General features: G+C 46.8%; 1 protein-coding gene across 2 annotated transcripts in view; it reads left to right on the top strand.

Annotated features, from left to right (window-relative positions):
* The window catches only part of MED27 (mediator complex subunit 27), a 201,913-nt gene that overhangs the window by 69,038 nt on the left and 112,231 nt on the right, over nt 1-20,644 (top strand). The window contains exons 3-4 of one of the 2 annotated variants that reach the window (XM_069747573.1): nt 7,464-7,649; nt 9,215-9,345. In XM_069747573.1, coding sequence (XP_069603674.1) covers nt 7,464-7,649; nt 9,215-9,345 — 317 coding nt within the window. The remainder of the gene's footprint in view (nt 1-7,463; nt 7,650-9,214; nt 9,346-20,644) is intronic. The other variant, XM_069747574.1, reaches the window with a different exon arrangement.

Here is a 20,644-nt window from a genome sequence, read left to right as displayed (position 1 = left end):
TTTACCTTAAGATGAAATATGCATGGGCTGAAATACAGGGTACGCTGCTTAAATAATGAATGCTTCTGCTCAGACTGAATCTCCTTCACGTTGACCTTTTTTTAGCCATTAAAGGGGCCTTTTTTTGTAGATAACTAATGGTTAGCTTATAGTTCTAATGGGGGAAGGGGAGTCTGTCTGATTTATAGAAATAGGTGTGCTGTATTGGAATGTTTTATATTCTAAAATATAATAAAAAGTTATCAAATTTGTGACCCAAAACAATGTAGCTCTTTTATAATATTTTAGGAGGTTTTTCATTATAAAGTAGCCTAAAATAAATCTACAGTATTAGAACGCAAGTTTCAATAGTGTAATGCAACTCATTTTTTGGTATAATTTTTAGTCATTTTTAGGTTTTGGATTATTCTATATTATAATTTAGATTTTTTCCCCCTTTCTTTACATTTTATATTATTGATTTTTAGATGTTTCATCTCATCAGATGTTTTAACTTTGTATTAGCGTTGATTTTATTGCGTCGGTGCCGGGTTATTACTATACTATATTTTTGTATTTTTTTAAATATTTTGTTTATTGTGTTGTAATGTTACATTTAACCTGCCACTTTTTTTTATTATATTATGCATTATTACATTTTAGTTTTCCTTCATTTTGCAATTATACTTCTAATTAAATTAAAATTATTTTTTATTTTTTTTTGCCCTGCAAACATAATGTCATTCCAGGCACTTCAGTACCAGAGATAAAAAGCCTTCATGTGGCGTATGGGTGCAAGTTTTTAATTTTTTTGTACAGAAACTGAGAATATATTCGAAGATCGGTTTTTCTGGAAAAATTTAATTTTTAGATTATTCACACTGGCTTTATGGATACAGAAATTATTGTAATATTTTTTTCTTTTTATTATATCCCTAATTACTATGTTTTATATTTAGTGAAAGAGGATATAATATTCAGGATGCACTCCCATCAGTTTTTGTGATCTTAATATATTGCAATCATCATATTCTATAGCACGGTGTACTTACAATTGCTCATTTTTCCTTTCTACCCAGTAAATTCTTCTCTTGTATCTTCTCTATGTAGAAACAGGAAGTCTCTTGTTCCTGTGTTTATCATTCCCCTCTTCACCTCCTGACCCAGCTGCTCCCTCCTGTCATTGACTTTTGCAGTGACTTGAGTCATGGAGGGAAACTTGTCCTCCTGTTTCTACATAGAGCTTAGAAGGATTCACCTAGTCCATTTTTAATTACCTGATGTCATAGACTTGATGGAAAACAGAAGACTTATCTGGGTAGAAAGGCAAAATGAGCAATTGTAAGTGCACAGTGCTATATAATATGGTGATTGCTATATTTGAGGTTTTTTTTCTTTAATTGGGGGTCTCAGATGGAGACACTATGTTGCCATCGATTACATATTAGAATATTAGAATAATAGCGGGCATATGATATTTGCAGGATACAACCTATGAAGTGCATAGTTTACTGCGCCATTTCTTTTGCTTTATTCCTAGTAATTACAAATTGACGGTTTGTGTATTCCCCTTTAATATACCTAGTCCTATAAAAGGCCAAATATGTTTCCTGTTTCACACAACTCACTTTCCAGCTCTGTAGTCTGTGACCTGATCAGATAACAGGAGGGTAGTAGCACATACAGTACATATTCTGTATGCAGCGCCCCTGTCGCTCCTTTGTCTCTGGGTGCTGTAGTCCTGGAGACTGTACATTTACCCAGTAAAGCGCACCATCTATACATACAGTACAGGAAGTGACTTAAAAACTCACAATCCTTTCCCTTTAGGCTAAGTGCACACGTTGCAGAATTGCCGCAGAGAGTTCCGCGGCAATTACTACGCAACTCCTGCCGCGGGTATATCGCATGCGGAATTGGCATGCGTATTCCCGCTAAACACTAGCGTTTTGCAAGCGTAATTAGCTTGCAGAATGTTAGCGTTTTCTAAGATCTGTAGCATCGCTTGGAAAACTGATCGACAGGTTGGTCACACTTGTCAAACAGTGCTTGACAAGTGTGACCCAACTTTTTACTATTGATGCTGCCTATGCAGCATTAATAGTAAAAAGATATAATGTTAAAAATAATAATAAAAAAAAAATAAATAATGATATTCTCACCTTCCGGAGTCCCCGGCTGCCTTTCCCGCTCCTCGCAACGCTCCCGTCAGCTCCCGTTCCCAGTAATGCCTCGCGGCAATGACCCCAGATGACGTAGAGGTCTCTCGAGACCGCACGTCATCACAGGTCATTTTCGCAATGCATTACTGGGACCGGAGTGTTGCGAGGAGCGGGGAGGCTGCCGGGGACGCTGGAAGGTGAGAATATCACAATTTATTTTTTTTTTTTTACAGGTATATGGTTCCCAGGGCCTGGAGGAGAGTCTCCTCTCCTTCACCCTGGGTACCATCCGCAGATGATCCGCTTACTTCCCGCATGGTGGACATAGCCCTATGCAGGAAGTAAGCTGATCAATGCATTGCTATGTGTGCGGAATCCCCGCGATTCCACACTTTAATGAACATGCTGGGTTTTTTTCCGGAATGCAATTCCGCCGCGGAAAAAAACACAGCATGTGCACAAAAAATGCAGAATGCATTCTAATAATAGGATGCTTAATGTATGCGTTTTTTTTCGCGGTTTTATCGCGTTTTTATAGAGGAAAAAGCCTCAAAATTCCTAAAACGTGTGCACACAGCCTTAAGCGATCACAAACTCTGTTATACAGAGGTGAATGGAAATGGAAGATATCGACATTATACATTTTTGCAGGGATGAAATGGTTAAATGACACTGATGGCTCTGCTACATATACTGTTGCCTCGCACCGCCTGCCAAACTTCCCAATATCGTATCCCTCCTCCAGCGCAGATATCTTATTTTTTTTAAACCTGCCATATCCAGTTGCCTATTAAGCGCAGATATCACTGCCACCTTTTTAATATGCCGCATCTCGGAGAGATCAGAGAAAGAAGCGAAAGGAACATTCCGGAGTGTGAATTCTGCCAAGCTGTCTCCCTTTTAATTCCATATCGCTCTCTCCGCATATTGCTCTCATTGCAGATTCCGTAGATCGAAGCCTCGAGACGTTGACATTTTGGAACATTCGTCCTTTCAAAGACTCTCGGCCGCCGGTTTTCTTTTCTTTGCAGATTATAGATTTCCCATGAAGGAGACATACATTTGGAGGGAGAAATTCTACGTTTTAGGTGATATTTGTTACCCAGTCTGGCTGCATATCTCTCCACTAGATGGTAGCCTGATTCTAACGCATGTGGTATTCTAGCATATATATGTATGTATATAGCAGCCACATAGTATATAGCACAGGCCACGTAGTATATAGGAGCCATGTAGTATATAGCAGACATGCAGTCTATAACACAGCCACCTAGTATACAACACAGGCCACGCAGTATATAGCACAGGCCACGCAGTATATAGCACAGGCCACGCAGTATATAGCACAGGCCATGCAGTATATAGCACAGGCCACGCAGTATATAGCACAGGCCACGCAGTATATAGCACAGGCCACGCAGTATATAGCACAGGCCACGCAGTATATAGCACAGGCCACGCAGTATATAGCACAGTATATAACACAGCCCACGCAGTATGTAACACAGCCCACGCAGTATGTAACACAGCCCACGCAGTATGTAACACAGCCCACGCAGTATGTAACACAGCCCACGCAGTATGTAACACAGCCCACGCAGTATGTAACACAGCCCACGCAGTATATAGCAGTGTGGGAACCATATCCCTGTAAAAAAAAAAAAAAAATTAAAATAAAAATAGTGTTATACTCACCCGCCGGCGTCCAGCGAAGGTGTCCCGATGCGCGCGCGGCTGCCGTCAGCTTCCGTTCCCAGCGATGCATTGCGAAATTACCCAGATGACTTAGTGGTCTCGCGAGACCGCTAAGTCTTCTGGATAATTTTGCAATGCATCTCTGGGAACGGAAGCTGGCGGCAGCCGCGTGCGCATCGGCGGACGACGGAAGGTGAGAATAGCAGGTTTTTTGTTTTTTTTATTATTTTTAATATTAGATCTTTTTACTATTGATGCTGCATGGGCAGCATCAATAGTAAAAAGTTGGTCACAAAGGGTTAATAGCAGCGTTAAGGGAGTGCGTTACCCGCGGCATAACGCGGTCCGTTAACGCTGCCATTAACCCTGTGTCAGCGCTGACTGGAGGGGAGTATGGAGCGGGCGCCGGGCACTGACTGGACGGAAGTAGGGAGGGACTAATTCTCGGCCTGGCCCGGCGGGATTTCCATTACAGACAGACAGACGGACGGAAGTACCCCTTAGACAATTATATATATAGATGCGCTTTACTTGCAGATGGTCAGAATACATTAGTAGAATCAATGATCTGAGGCTCAAACCTTCTTTCCAAATATCTAGAAACAGAAAATTAAGTCATGGAACATAGAAATTGCAGCACATACATCAGTGTTCTTCTGATGGCTCCACCCATGAGCAGGGCGGGGACGACATCATTGGTCAATCTTCAGGTTTACACCCCTGAGCAGCCAACAGCTCAGGATTAATGGACCTTCAATTTCAACAACCAGACTAAGCCTTTTGCACTCAGTTGGTTGTCATGGTGGCATGAAAAGTGCACAAATTTAGTATTACGGTACTTTTTAAAAATATTTTTTGTATAGCACATGATGCCGGATGCCGTGTCACACGATGGGGGCGTTGGTATGTAGATTCCGGCATGTGATGGGCACTCATGGCCTCATCCATCGCAGGAGTAAGGAACTGAAGTGGAGGACCAAAAGTAGAACAGGAATCCTGCGTAATCACTAGTGAAGCTGTTACATTAACCCCTTAGTGACAGAGCCAATTAGCTACTTAATGACCAAGCCAGGTTTCACAATTCTGACCACTGTCAGTTTTTGAAGTTACAGCTCTGGAACGCTTCAACGGATCCCACTGATTCTGAGACTGTTTTTTTTGTGACATATTGTACTTCATGTTAGTGGTAAATTTTTTTGATATACCAGTAACTTGCAAGCATTTATGAAGAAGACGGATATTTGGCAAAAATTATGCAATTTTCAAACTTTTAATTTTTGTAAGAGTGGTGTAATTAATAAATAACATTTCCCACATTTCAACTTTACATCAGCACAACTTTGGAAACATACCGTAATTTTTTTTTGTTAGGACGTTATGGCTATGTGCACACGTAGAATGGACCACTGCTGATTTTTCCACAGCAGATTTGATAAATCCACAGTGGAAAACCGCTGCGGTTTTTACTGCGGATTTATTGCGGATTCCGCTGCGGTTTTCCATCTGCAGTTTTCTATTGGAGCAGATGGAAAACTGCTGCGGATTCCGCACAAAGAATTGACATGCTGCGGAAAATAAAACGCTGCGTTTCCGCGCGGCTTTTTCCGCAGCATGGGCACAGCGTTTTTGGTTTCCCATAGGTTTACATTGTACTGTAAACTCATGGGAAACTACGGAAACGCTGCGGATACGCAGCAAAATCCGCATCATGTGCACATAGCCTATTAGGGTTAAAATTTGGCCAGCAATTTTCTCATTTTTCGAACAAAATTTACAAACCATTTTTTTTTTTTTTTTAAGGGACCACCTCACATTTGAAGTGCATTTGTTAATTTGTTAATTTGTTAATTCTGTTAATATAACAGAAAATACCCAAAAGTTACACCATTCCAAAAACTGCACCCGTCACTTTGCGCAAAACCGCATTCTAGGTGTTTATTAACCCTTCAGGTCCTCTACAAGAACTAAAGCAATGTGGAAGGAAAAAATTAACATTTTACTTTTTTCACAAAAAAATTACTTTGGAACCAAATTTTGTTTTTTTCACAAGGGTATCAGGAGAAAGTGGGCCACAAAATTTGTTGTGCAATTTCTCCTGAGTATGCCGATGGCCCGTATGTGGGGGAAAGTCACTGGGTGCATGGCAGGGCTCAGAAGAGAGGAACACCGTTTTTAGTTTTTGAACGCAAAATTGGCTGGAATCAATGATGGGCACCATGTCGCGTTTGGAGACCCCTGATGCACCTAAACAGTGGAACCCCCCAATTCTAACCCTAACCGTAGCCCCATCCTGAACTTTAACCCTAGCCCCAACCTTAGCCCAACTCTAACCCTAGCTCTAGCCCCAACCCTAACCCTAGCTCCAACCTTTGCCAAACTCTAACCTTAGCTCTAGCCCCAACCCTAGCTCTATCCCCCAACCCTAGCTCTATCCCCCAACCCTAGCTCTATCCCCCAACCCTAGCTCTATCCACCAACCCTAGCTCTATCCCCCAACCCTAGCTCTATCCCCCAACCCTAGCTCTATCCCCCAACCCTAGCTCTATCCCCCAACCCTAGCTCTATCCCCCAACCCTAGCTATATCCCCCAACCCTAGCTATATCCCCCAACCCTAGCTCTATCCCCCAACCCTAGCTCTATCCCCCAACCCTAGCTCTATCCCCCAACCCTAGCCCTATCCCCCAACCCTAGCTCTATCCCCCAACCCTAGCCCTATCCCCCAACCCTTGCCCTATCCCCCAACCCTTGCCCTGTCCCCCAACCCTTGCCCTGTCCCCCAACCCTTGCCCTATCCCCCAACCCTTGCCCTAACTGTAATGGACAAATGGAAATAAATACTTATTTTGTTAGATTATTTTTACCTAAGGGGGTGATAACAGGGGTTTTTATTTACTTTTTTTTTTTATTTTGATCACTGTGATAGACCCTATCACAGTGATGAAAATGAACCAATAGGAAAAATTTCCTATTGTTGCCGGGTGACTGCCAGCAGATTCGGCAGTCGTATTGCGCATGCACCCTCCATTTTCTTCCCGGAAGAAGATGCTGACTGTCGGGGGACAGGACCAGGGGATGCAGGAGGGTCCAAGGACTCCGGAGGTACCGGGGGAGGGGCTCGGGGGACCGCATTTCTCGCTTTTCTCATGTGCTAGATCATATCAAAGGAAAGAGAAATTAAATGGGAAATCAGACTTTTTTTTTTTTGCGGTCGCTGTTATGCTGAGAATAACGGTGATCGCATCACGGGGTCGGTAAAAACCATCCCGAATCATGTACTCCGAGATCTCGGCTACCCTCGACACTGGGGGGTGCTATAACCTTATTTCTCAGCGCTATTAAAAAGTGGCGCTGAGGAATAAGTACCCTTAACTGCCGCCGTTAAAAGGCGTATTGGCTGTCGTTAAGTGGTTAAAACGTTTTATGAGTGTTAGATAAGACTTTCTAAGGTGGCAGTGATAACCGGGATTTAAACTCTGTTCCTAAATTGTCAATCTGGGTCTAGAAATTTGAATTTGTGACCTCTCTGTAGTTGGTCGCTCCCTACAAAAGACAAAGGGATGTGGAGAGTGCGTCTTACACAATCCCTAATCTGGTAGGTGACGGGTTCCCTTTAATTCTCTCTGCAGCTCGGCAGAAGCTCGGGCGCCGCTTCTCCTGACAGTATAAAGAGTTGGGTTATTGAGCCGCTCTTCTCCACAGGCAGGAATGTGAACAGAGGAACGCTCGTGTTAAAAGAGCCATCTATGGGATGTGTGCCTGCCAGGCCTTCACGACAGCGCCTGAGAATCCGGCGGAGCATCGTTCGCTTGTCGGTACGTTGATGGCCAGGATTTAATTGGCGCTGCTCCGCCGTGTGTCTTTCATCTGTCAGGGGGTGTCAATTACTCATTTTCTGCCTGAACTTGCCCAGACCTTCAATTCCCGCATTCATTAAATCGTCACGGTCTCAATCGCTCTCTGCGGCCTTCACTTAATGAACAGTGTGAATGGTGCGAGGCCGGTGTCAGCACCGACCCCACCGCGTTTCATCCAGATTGTGGTCTCCGTGGAGATGTATCTGCTCCATCCGTCTCTGGATATGGTGGTCTCTTATCATGGGATGAATATGCAGCGAGGCCATCAGAGATTGTGACCCTTCAGTCTGGATAATATCTGCCTGCCGCACTGATGAATGTAGTCTGCTGTTCCCTGAAGTCAACCATTACATGTAAGGGAGAGACTGACTGTAAAACGGCTTCATGCCAGAGAGTGGGCTGCAGCCACCTGTCCTAAAGTCACCTCTCCCCAGTAATGACTGATAACGGGGTAATAGATTGTACTCACCTGTCCTAAAGTCACCTCTCCCCAGTAATGGCTGATAACGGGGTAATAGATTGTACTCACCTGTCCTAAAGTCACCTCTCCCCAGTAATGGCTGATAACAGGAAGTAATAGATTGTACTCACCTGTCCTACAGTCACCTTTCCCCAGTAATGGCTGATAACAGGGAGTAATAGATTGTACTCACTTATCCTACAGTCATCTCTCCCCAGTAATGGCTGATAACGGGGAGTAATAGATTGTACTCACCTGTCCTACAGTCACCTCTCCCCAGTAATGGCTGATAACAGGGAGTAATAGATTGTAGTCACCTGTCCTACAGTCACCTTTCCCCAGTAATGGCTGATAACAGGGAGTAATAGATTGTACTCACCTGTCCTACAGTCACCTCCCACAGTAATGGCTGATAACAGGGAGTAATAGATTGTACTCACCTGTCCTACAGTCACCTCCCCCAGTAATGGCTGATAACGGGGTAATAGATTGTACTCACCTGTCCTACAGTCTCCTCCCCCAGTAATGGCTGATAACAGGGAGTGATAGATTGTAGTCCCCTGTCCTACAGTCACCTCTCCCCAGTAATGGCTGATAATAGGGAGGAATAGATTGTACTCACCTGTCCTACAGTCACCTCCCCCAGTAATGGCTGATAACAGGTCAGGTGAGTACAATCTATTACTCCCTGTTATCAGCCATTACTGGGGAGGTGACTGTAGGACAGGTGAGTACAATCTCTTCCTCCCTGTGGACCATTTCCAGGCGCTGACTCTCGCTCGTTATCGAGGGCGGCCCCCAGGTCATACACTAGTGGCGGTATGACTCCAGTGGGAGTAGTTGTCAGCTGTGTCTCACGAGTCTCTCAGCTTCCCGCTGCCTCTGCCGTCTTGTACAATGGTCCCCTGCGAGCATGCAGACGGACTGCCACTAATGTGATAGGATTACAGACGTCCCAGGAGGATCTATCGTTACATACATTGAGCTTGGCGGCCATGGTGGTTGTCACTCAGCCTTCCATGTTTCTGTGATTTTTAACTTGTGTCTCTCCTTCATCCCCCAGTTGCAGTACCACGCTGGCCTCGCGTCCGGCCTCCTGAACCAGCAGTCCCTGAAACGTTCCGCCAACCAGATGGGAGTATCGGCTAAGAGAAGACCCAAAGCTCAACCCACGACTCTGGTCCTCCCACCGCAGTGAGTAGACCCCTGAATCGTTGTGTTTTCAACAGATGTGCTCAGTGTCTGGCAAACTGGCCTCCAAAATCTGCAACTTTTCTGTTGCTCATGGGCTGTCCTTCAGACCCGCAGCCTCCTGCATATCACAGCCCACTCTTTTGGTTCCCCCATTATTAAAGGGTGCATCATCCAGGACCCCCGCTGTGCGACTCTTCATAACTAGGGTTTATTAGAGACCTCCTGTGATCCACCGCTGTCAGTATAGATTCCATCCATCAACTGTCAGATTACTGGCAAGATGGCCACAAATAATACTCACCCTGTCCGTTCCATGCCAGACTAGTGGAGTGCCAGACTACAGGACCTTCATTGAACTCTGCATTATCTGGACAGCGTCGGTGCTGCAGAGCTGAACTCTTCAATTCTTTTGCTTCTTCTCCGTACTTTGTCTTTCAGCTCCTACGGGATCTCGCCATCGCCTTCTCCGCCTTATTGCAGAGCATTAACTGGCAATATTGGCAGGATCGGGTGCAGATAACCTGTAATGAAGTAGTAATCCTAGCGCCCGCGCCCATGCTCCTCTCCTGACTCGCAGCGCACAGAGCGGCCTAATTAAAAATTAAAGCACTGTTTGTATTTCCAGCTCAGCGAGATAGGTGTTTGTACAAGGCCGGGGCTAAGCTAATAAGAACGAGATCTGTGGCCAATAAGTTTCATTATCAGGCAGCTCGTCAGTTTCTCCTCTGGGCCGCGATCACCCACCAAGTAGAGCTTAACACCATCAGCCAATCTTGCCACAGTTGCCCGTCATCCCCTGCACAGCACCAAACTTCTCAGATGAGCTGGCTCAAAGGGGAGCTAAACCTAGAGAGCTCCCCCTTGTGGAGGGTTTAGTGTTCTGTGATACCTTACTATCTCAGCATCTCCAGTGCCCAATGGGGGCAGTGCTTAAGACATCTGCCAGTGTGGAGGCATTAGAGCATACACAGCATGCCCAAGCGTTGTAGGGAGGTCATACAGGCACGTGGAGGCAACACACACTACTGAGCATCATTTCCTTGTCATTTTCCACTTTGATTTTGAGCATCATTCCAACTCCATACCTCCGTGGGATATTAGTTATGATTTGCGTTGATCATTTTTAGGTTTTATTGCTCTCAACACATTCCACTATGTAATGAGTAAAGATTTACAACTGGAATATTTCATTCAGTGATATCTAGGATGTGGGATTTTAGTGTTCCCTTTATTTTTTTGAGCAGTGTAGATTGCAGTCACCTGTCCTACAGTCACCTCTCCCCAGTAATGGCTGATAACAGGGAGTAATAGACTGTACTCACTTGTCCTATAGTCTCCTCTCCCCAATAATGACTTTTAACAGGAAGTAATATAATGTGGGCCGTATGATTGCCCATGGGTGCATTGACCTCCATGGGCCTATGACAATACTGTATCCACCTCCTGATGAGGAGACTGAATATAATGAGTGATGACAGGGGATAAGTGAGTAATGGGGGCTGTAGTGCTGCCTTCCGCCACCTTTCCTTTGGACTCGCACAGCTGGATGTAATGAATATGGCGTCAGGTGCACAGCAGATCTCTCCCTTTCTCTCTCTCTCTCCCTTTCTCTCTCTCTCTCTCCTCTCCCCCCTCTCTCTCTCCCTCTCTCTCCCTCTCTCCCCCTCTCTCTCTCTCCTCTCCTCTCCCCTCTCCCCCTCTCTCTTTCTCCCCCTCTCTCCCTCTCTCTCCCCCTCTCTTTCTCCCCCTCTCTCTCCCTCTCTCTCTCCCCCCTCTCTCTTTCTCCCCCCTCTCTCTCTCCCCCTCTCTTTCTCCCCCCTCTCTCTCTCTCCTCCCTCTCTCTTTCTCCCCCTCTCTCCCCCTCTCTCTCCCTCCCCCCCTCTCTCCCTCCCCCCTCTCTCTCCCTCCCCCTCTCTCTTTTTCCCCCTCTCTCTCCCCCTCTCTCTCTCCCCCACTCCCCCTCTCTCTCCCCCTCTCTCTCCCCCTCTCTCTCCCCCTCTCTCTCCCCCTCTCTCTCTCCCCCTCTCTCTCCCCCTCTCTCTCTCCCCCTCTCTCTCCCCCTCTCTCCCTCCCCCTCTCTCCCTCCCCTCTCTCTCCCTCCCCCTCTCTCTCCCTCCCCCTCTCTCTCTCCCTTTCTCTCTCTCTCTCCTCTCCCCCCTCTCTCTCTCCCCCTCTCTCTCCCCCCTCTCTCTCTCCTCTCCTCTCCCCTCTCTCTTTCTCCCCCTCTCTCCCTCTCTCTCTCCCCCTCTCTCTTTCTCCCCCTCTCTCTCTCCCTCTCCCTCCCCCCCTCTCTCTCCCTCCCCCTCTCTCTCTCCCTCCCCCTCTCTCTTTTTCCCCCTCTCTCTCTCTCCCCCCTCTCTCTCTCTCCCTCTCTCTCCCCCCTCTCTCCCCCACTCTCTCTCTCCCCCTCTCTCTCCCCTCTCTCTCCCTCCCCCTCTCTCTCTCCCTTTCTCTCTCTCTCCCCTTTCTCTCTCTCTCTCTCCTCTCCCCCTCTCTCTCCCCCTCTCTCTCCTCTCTCCTCTCCCCCCTCTCTCTCTCCCTCTCCCTCTCCCCCTCTCTCTCCCTCCCCCTCTCTCTCTCTCCCTCCCCCTCTCTCTCTCTCTCTCTCTCTCTCTCTCTCTCTCTCCCTTTCTCTCTCTCTCTCTCTCTCTCTCTCTCTCTCTCTCTCTCTCTCTCTCTCTCTCTCTCTCCCTCCGTCCCTGAACAGAAAAGCTGGTGTTACACATTGCAAATCGCTACAGCGCACAAGCGACAAGATGGCGATAGGCGTCCCCTAAGACCTATGTCATCACTCTGCCCACGCTCCTTCATTGGCTGAAAAAAATGGCGCCAAACACGTCATACGAAACGCGACTTTGGCGCCAAGATCACCGGCCGCATGGCCGATCCCACACTAGGATCGGGTCGGGTTTCATGAAACCCGACTTTGCCAAAAGTCGGCGACTTTTGAATTTGTACGATCCGTTTCGCTCAAGCCTACTCACCGTCCCCGGTCAGACATGTGAGTGTCAGACATGTGAGTCTGGGTTTTGTCCTCCATGCTCGGTCAGACATGTGAGTCTGGGTTTTGTCCTCCATGCTTGGTCAGACATGTGAGTCTGGGTTTTGTCCTCCATGCTCAGTGAGACATGCGTGTCTGGGTTTTGTCCTCCATGCTCAGTCAGACATGCGTTTCTGGGTTTTGTCCTCCATGCTCGGTCAGACACGCACCTCTGGGTTTTGTCCTCCATGCTCGGTCAGGCATGTGAGTCTGGGTTTTGTCCTCCATGTTCGGTCAGATATGCGAGTCTGGGTTTTGTCCTCCATGCTCGGTCAGATATGCGAGTCTGGGTTTTGTCCTCCATGCTCAGTCAGACATGTGAGTCTGGGTTTTGTCCTCCATGCTCGGTCAGACATGTGAGTCTGGGTTTTGTCCTCCATGCTTGGTCAGACATGTGAGTCTGGGCTTTGTCCTTCTTGCTCGGTCAGACATGTTAGTCTGGGTTTTGTCCTCCATGCTCGATGCGGGTGTAATCCTGTTTACTGTCTTGCTGACGTCTTTCTGGAAGGGTTGCGAAACACTGTGCACAGGCGAAACATTTAGAAGCACTCTTTTTAAAGCAGACCCCAGCTGGGTCCGCTCTGGTCAGCGGCGGTAGATGAAGATTACACATCTGTTCTGATATGTAGGGGCACGCCACACTTCCCCTCCACCGCACTGTTAGGCCCCTTTCACATATCAGTTTTTTGCAGTCAGTCACAATCCATTGGCTTGAAGGATCTGTCGCAGATTGTGAAAAACTGATGCCCATTTGTTTTTTCGACGGATCCAACTAGCGGATCTATCTAAATATATCTGAGCATTCTCAGTTAAAAAAAAAAAACGAATCCGTCGCCGGATCCCGTCATTTGACGGATCCGGCGCCATATGCTTCCATTTTGAGCAAACAATGGACCGTGATGGATCCGTCGCTGTCCGTTTTTCCGACGTACACAAAAAACGTTACTTTGTCCGTTGTCTCCGGCCGCCGGACAAACCATTTTCAACGGATCCGGCGAACGACGGAGGCCATCCATCACAATCCGTCTCTAATATAAGTCTATGAGAAAAAAATGGATCTGGCGGCATTAGTCGCCGGATTCGTTTTTTTCAAAATTTGACATACTGCGACTGATGGCAAAAAAACTGATGTGTGAAAGGGGCCTTACTCTGAGACCCGTCCTGCCGGTGGGTTTCGGGCTAACATGGACGGATTATGGGCGACTTGTTGATGTCACAGATTATCACAGCGAACGCACATAAATGGCGAGGTGGTGCCAGGGGAGCGCAGTGCACGTCTGGTCATAGCTGGGGGCTTCGTCGTCAGGTAAAGGGGATAATCTACAAACATAGAGGTTCACATTCATGGTCAGCAGGCAGGCTGTTGAAAGCAGGGCTCCATTGTCACCCATATCTGGGCACAGAATTCTGGTGGTCAGCTGTCTTGCTCCAAGCCCTCCACCACCCCCTGCTGGTCCACGTTCTGCTGGGACTTGTAGTTTGCATGCATGGCAGGGCCTATATTCATTATTCAGTAGGATTAACTAGTGCCTGGTCTTATCTTCCATGATGCTTTGCCAGTCATACCTTATACCTGTGACTGTCTGCACATGCTGGGAGTTGTAGTTCTCCAACAGCTGGCCAGGGACACACAGGATTACCAGATCCACACGTTATTGTCCACTACCTGTACAGGGGGGAATGAGAAAGAAACCTAGAATGACTTTCCCATTATCACTGCTGTCATCACTTCTGCCATTCTCCAAGTGAGTACACGTGTGTTGGGGGCCCTGCGTGATTTGCTATATTCCCCCCCATTTCTTCCTTGTATGCACAGCCTGGGGATCTCTTCTCGTTAACCCATTAACCCAGCACCGCTCCCACCACTAGAGAACATCATTACAAAATTATGGGCCTGGGACGGCAGCGCTCAAATGACAGATCCTTCACTACGCCACAGTCATTAGCGGAGACCTCAGGGATCGTCTGCTCGGCGTTCTGGCAGAATTAATGGCCGGTGTCTGGAATTCCACGCTGCGCCCCTGAGACGGGGGAACCCCAGCTATTTCTGGATTCTCCATGATGCTTTATGATTAGGATAATTGTGGAGTAAAGAGGGGGAGGGAGCGAGCCGCCATCCCGTACCCAGCCGCTCTGTAATTCTCTATCAGTCTTTTTAGGAACTCTTCGTGTTTTCCATTAATTTCCCCCACCCTTAATATTCATATTTGACTTTTGCTGAAATTCTCTTCTGTATCTGCCCTCCTGCAAAGGTGAGCTGCTCAGCCTGAGCCACCTGGTGTATTAATGTAATGGCAGTACATTAGCTTACTGCCCTTGTGTCTGGCGAACTTCGTGAGTTAGGGTTTAATGATATTATCCCCGGTGGTCTAAGTGAATGGGATAATATTTGTGTCTCTGATTGTGACAATCCTGGTGGTATGGGGCCATGAAAGGAGTTAATGTCCCTGGTGGCCTAGGTCAGTGAAGGGATTAATAATGAAATACTTGTCGGTCTAGGGCAGTGAAGGGGTTAATAGTAGCATCCCTGGTGGCCTGAGGTCATGAAGGGGTTAATGCCCCTGGTAATCAAGGCCACTGAAGGGATTAATAACATTCTTCTGGTGGTCTAGGGCAGTGATGGGATTAAGAATGACATCCCTGGTTGTCTACTGCAGGGAACTGGTGAATATTAGCATCCCTGGTGGTCTAGGGAGTGAAGTGGTTGGAAATGACACCCCCGCTTCAGTAGTGAAGACCCCCTGTGGTCTGTGTCCCCCCCACACCCTTCTGGGCCTGCCCTGTAGCACTTCAGAGTTGTTCATCCTGTGGCTCCTGGTTCCTCTCCAGAATGCAGACAATGCAGTGAGCATCCCCCAATGGGGCAGATAGAGGGTGGGCAAAGTACATCTACACTGGTGCATAACTGGGCAGATTCACTGCTCAGGTGACTGGGGGAGCTGAGTGACAACTACAGGGGCGCCTGTCGTGGCGGCCATATAGGTTGCCGCAGGTCTCATGATGTAGGGGAGCCATTGGGCTGAGGCCTGGGAGCCGTCTCATGTTTTCTCATCAGACACAATTTCCCGGGGATATTTGATTACTGATCCATCTGGATATTGAAGAGTCTGCTGTGTCCGGCCAATCGCATTACCGCGCTCCAGAGCGAGCAAGTCCTCGTGATGTTAGGCGATAATTCCCGTCCTGGACGGCAAATTCACTTTCCTGCGCTCCATTGTGGACAGTTTTCCCGCACGTGTCCTGATGTTTGATGGCTTCGCTGAATGGAAGTGACATCTGCGTCTTATCTATCCATCATGGCGGCTCCGGAGGCATCGGAGCACTGCGCATCCTAATACTGGGAGATTTAAAGGACCCAGCACCTGAAGTCTCATCTCCATTCCATGGCGGCAATAAAACTACCCGAATAATTATTAAAACAAAGTTTTATGACCTTTTTCATTGGGATAAGCAGCTGCAGTTGTCTAGCAGTCACTTAGCTCCATGCGGACGGTTGTAGGTGACAATCCGCCTGATGTCTCCTGTGTCATTGTTTACGATTAGTTTACAGGCTCTTCATGAGCCAGGAGGCTCAGGATGAGCAGAACCTCTTTAGTATGCATGGCTTCAGGTCTGGCACCTCCTGTCGCCCTCCTTCACCGAGGTGGATTTTTTGGTTTGCGGTTCTGTGCAGTGTACTCCTTGTGTTAATAGTTTGTAAGCTTGCGAGCAGGGCCCTCACTCCTCCTGGTATCTGTATTGAACTATATTTCTGTTATGCTGTAATGTCTATTGTCTGTACAATTCCCGTCTATAATTTGTAAAGCGCTGCGGAATATGTTGGCGCTATATAAATAAAAATTATTTATATATATATATATAATGTGCAATAACTGGCGCCCGCAGCCTCCCACCCAGATGTAACCAATTACAAGGCGGCAGCGCTCGGGATGAATATTTCGCCAAGTAATTGATCATTAGCAGCTTATAATGACTGCATATGTCATTATCGAGAACATGGGCGCCTCTTATCTCCTCGCCATTTATGCCCTATAAACACACGGCGTGGTGTCGTCAGCTGATTCTAGCCACATGCGGGACCAGCAGTCCTGAGTCACGGTCGTTAGAAGCCCCCACCGCTGCCCCCCATCCTTGTTAAGCTCTGGAAATCACAGCATAGAGACATGTCAATTATATGAAACTGGTGAAAAAAATGAAAACATTTTCACGTATGGATTTATTATTCAGTCTGTAGCTGGACCCCTCTGGTCATCATTCCTGGTACATTGAGTTGGTGGTAGAACCAGTGGTGCAGCCAAATTTCCACACTGTCCCAGGAGCCATTTCGTCTCACAACAACCCCAGGCCGCATTTTCCTCGTACTGCTGTGAGCAACCCGTGCGGCATAAACCTGCTCCAATGGCTGCAGCGTCTCCAGACTTGTCTCCATCGGGGACATCATTGGTCGGTGATCACACTGGAGCTGCCAGCAGTGGATCCTGATCATTTTCCCAAGTACATTCAGCTGCAGAACCTTCCTCAGACGACCATTAATCTGAATGACAGCATGTGAGGCTGGAAGTGCCGGGAACTCTGCACAGGGCTCAGACTCCAGACTGAAGAGATCAAGATGGTTTGGTTTGAAAATGGTATTTTTCATCATTTGCCGATCAGTGATGTCTCCGTCCTGTGATCTCCACCAGCCTCACCTTCTCCTGCTTGGTTCTGCAATTTCACTGTCGAGAGGTGTTCATCTATTATTTTTACATTTACGTCTAGATTTTAAAAAAAAAGGTAAAATGTGCCAACAGGAACTTCCACAGGAAGAGTCTGTCCACGCGAAACAGCCAAAGACATAAGGACCCTCACAGCATGGAGATGATGGGCAGACATGCTTAAAGAGTCCTGATGGGCCATATGACATGTGTCTCAGGCACAGAGGAAGCTTTATTGTACCTACTGTGGTGTGAAATGCAGCACAGCCGTGCAAGTGGTGCGCAAGTAGGTTCCCGGGCCAGTGAATATATGAATAAAACTTGGCACTCAACTTAACAAGAGAATCCAAAGGAAATATTTATTGCAATCCGTCCAACAAATTGACAAGAGACGTTTCGGTCCTGTAAGGACCTTCGTCAGTCTGACTGCATAAAGAAGGGGATGTACAGAAGGTAAGTATATACAGGTCCTTCTCAAAAAATTAGCATATAGTGTTAAATTTTATTATTTACCATAATGTAATGATTACAATTAAACTTTCATATATTATAGATTCATTATCCACCAACTGAAATTTGTCAGGTCTTTTATTGTTTTAATACTGATGATTTTGGCATACAACTCCTGATAACCCAAAAAACCTGTCTCAATAAATTAGCATATTTCACCCATCCAATCAAATAAAAGTGTTTTTTAACAACAAACAAAAAAACCATCAAATAATAATGTTCAGTTATGCACTCAATACTTGGTCGGGAATCCTTTGGCAGAAATGACTGCTTCAATGCGGCGTGGCATGGAGGCAATCAGCCTGTGACACTGCTGAGATGTTATGGAGGCCCAGGATGCTTCAATAGCGGCCTTAAGCTCATCCAGAGTGTTGGGTCTTGCGTCTCTCAACTTTCTCTTCACAATATCCCACAGATTCTCTATGGGGTTCAGGTCAGGAGAGTTGGCAGGCCAATTGAGCACAGTAATACCATGGTCAGTAAACCATTTACCAGTGGTTTTGGCACTGTGAGCAGGTGCCAGGTCGTGCTGAAAAATGAAATCTTCATCTCCATAAAGCATTTCAGCCGATGGAAGCATGAAGTGCTCCAAAATCTCCTGATAGCTAGCTGCATTGACCCTGCCCTTGATGAAACACAGTGGACCAACACCAGCAGCTGACATGGCACCCCACACCATCACTGACTGTGGGTACTTGACACTGGACTTCAGTTATTTTTTGCATTTCCTTCTCCCCAGTCTTCCTCCAGACTCTGGCACCTTGATTTCCGAATGACATGCAAAATTTGCTTTCATCAGAAAAAAGTACTTGGGACCACTTAGCAACAGTCCAGTGCTGCTTCTCTGTAGCCCAGGTCAGGCGCCTCTGCCGCTGTTTATGGTTCAAAAGTGGCTTTACCTGGGGAATGCGGCACCTGTAGCCCATTTCCTGCACACGCCTGTGCACGGTGGCTCTGGATGTTTCCACACCAGACTCAGTCCACTGCTTCCTCAGGTTCCCCAAGGTCTGGAATCGGTCCTTCTCCACAATCTTCCTCAGGGTCCGGTCTCCTCTTCTCGTTGTACAGCGTTTTCTGCCACATTGTTTCCTTCCAACAGACTTACCATTGAGGTGCCTTGATACAGCACTCTGGGAACAGCCTATTTGTTGAGAAATTTCTTTCTGGGTCTTACCCTCTTGCTTGAGGGTGTCAATGATGGCCTTCTTGACATCTGTCAGGTCGCTAGTCTTGCCCATGATGGGGGTTTTGAGTAATGAACCAGGCAGGGAGTTTATAAAAGCCTCAGGTATCTTTTGCATGTGTTTAGAGTTAATTAGTTGATTCAGAAGATTAGGGTAATAGGTCGTTTAGAGAACCTTTTCTTGATATGCTAATTTATTGAGACAGGTTTTTTGGGTTATCAGGAGTTGTATGCCAAAATCATCAGTATTAAAACAATAAAAGACCTGACAAATTTCAGTTGGTGGATAATGAATCTATAATATATGAAAGTTTAATTGTAATCATTACATTATGGTAAATAATGAAATTTAACACTATATGCTAATTTTTTGAGAAGGACCTGTAGTAAATTTTAGCTGAAGGCTTGAAATAGAAAACTTGTGAACATAGTTAGGTATAGGCCAAGGAATAGGCCGATCCAACTAGCGGTGGATGCCGCGTTGGTGCAAGCAGGACCACAGCCATTCCTTGACTCCTTTTGGGACCCTATATAGGACCTATACCTAACTACCTCTTGTCAATTTGTTAAATATTTCCTTTGGATTCTCTTGTTAAGCTGAGTTACTGTACCTTCTACCACAGGAGAACTGAAGAAACACTCATTGTGGTTGAAGAGACTCAGAGATAACATAAAGAGAGAGAAGTCTTAAGTGTGTTCTTCTCAACCTCTGCCCACATCAGCGAAGTGGAGGAGAGTCATCCTGGAAGTGCCGTCCATCGCCAGGAAGGGTTGTCACCATTTGGGAGGAATCATCCATTGCCAGGATGGATCATCTGTTTTTGGGAGGCATTGACACCATTTGGGAGGAATTGGCCCAAGCTGGGAAGAGTCAGGGATGAGTTGGTCAAAGCTGGAAAGCGTTTGCCGAGTCTGCCACTGCCAACACCTTGGTGTGAATTATGGTGCTTTATAAAGTCCTAGGTCAAGGCTCCACCGTATGTCTGCCATTGTAAGCCTTCAGAGCCCTTTAAACCCCCAAGCTCAGCGCCAGTTGAGGGCCCATTTAGCTGCAGAGGGGTTTTTAAAAAAACAATACAATATTGCATTACCTTATCCATCTGTCTCCCCTGCGCCCACAGTGCCTTCTATCACCCAGAATAATGGCGGGCTCTGGTGACTGTGCAGTTATGTCCCAGCCACTGGCTACATCCTCCTGACGTCTGTCACCAGCTCCCGCGCTGTCTGATGTGGCTAATGTCTGCTCTCCGCTCACTTTATTTCTTCCCCCTGCCCACCCACCTACCTGACAGCTGACTGTCGCCGGTGACAGTCTTATCCTGGATCCTCCGCTGAGAATTCAATGTCTTTATTTTTATTTTCCCTCTTTCCAGTAACCCGTTGATCCGTATGTTGTAAATCATACAAATGGCCATGCCCAGCGCTAACAAGCAGACGTTAAATATTAAACACCATTACGCCCGACCGCCTTTTTCCAATTCCTGATCTTAAAGGATCCCGGCGGATTGGTGCACATAGCTTCTATGGGGGCCGTCTGTCTGCAGATACCCCTGAAATATACATAAGCATCATCACCTTGCGGCTGCACAATTCCTGGCCGGGCTATGAGCCTGGAATACAGAAATGCGTCGGGTGGGCCGAGTTTTGCGTTGCGTCCATCTGCGGAATTCGTTAACCTCCAATAGGTGTCTGAGCGAATCTGTATTCACGCTAAAGTTTTCTCTCTCCTGTGAACTCCATATTTCAGGCATTTAATACAGTTGGACAGAGACAGAAAAGTCAGCTCAAGTTCATATTTGAAGCCGACATCAAAGCTCTGATGTTGCTGCTGCGCTTCCAATTAGCACTTTTGTTATAGCGAGTGGGGGGGGA

Source organism: Ranitomeya imitator, chromosome 2 (genome assembly GCF_032444005.1).
Source record: "Ranitomeya imitator isolate aRanImi1 chromosome 2, aRanImi1.pri, whole genome shotgun sequence".
In the NCBI taxonomy this organism is placed as follows: Eukaryota; Metazoa; Chordata; class Amphibia; order Anura; family Dendrobatidae; genus Ranitomeya; species Ranitomeya imitator.
This window is presented reverse-complemented; position numbering and strand designations above follow the sequence as displayed.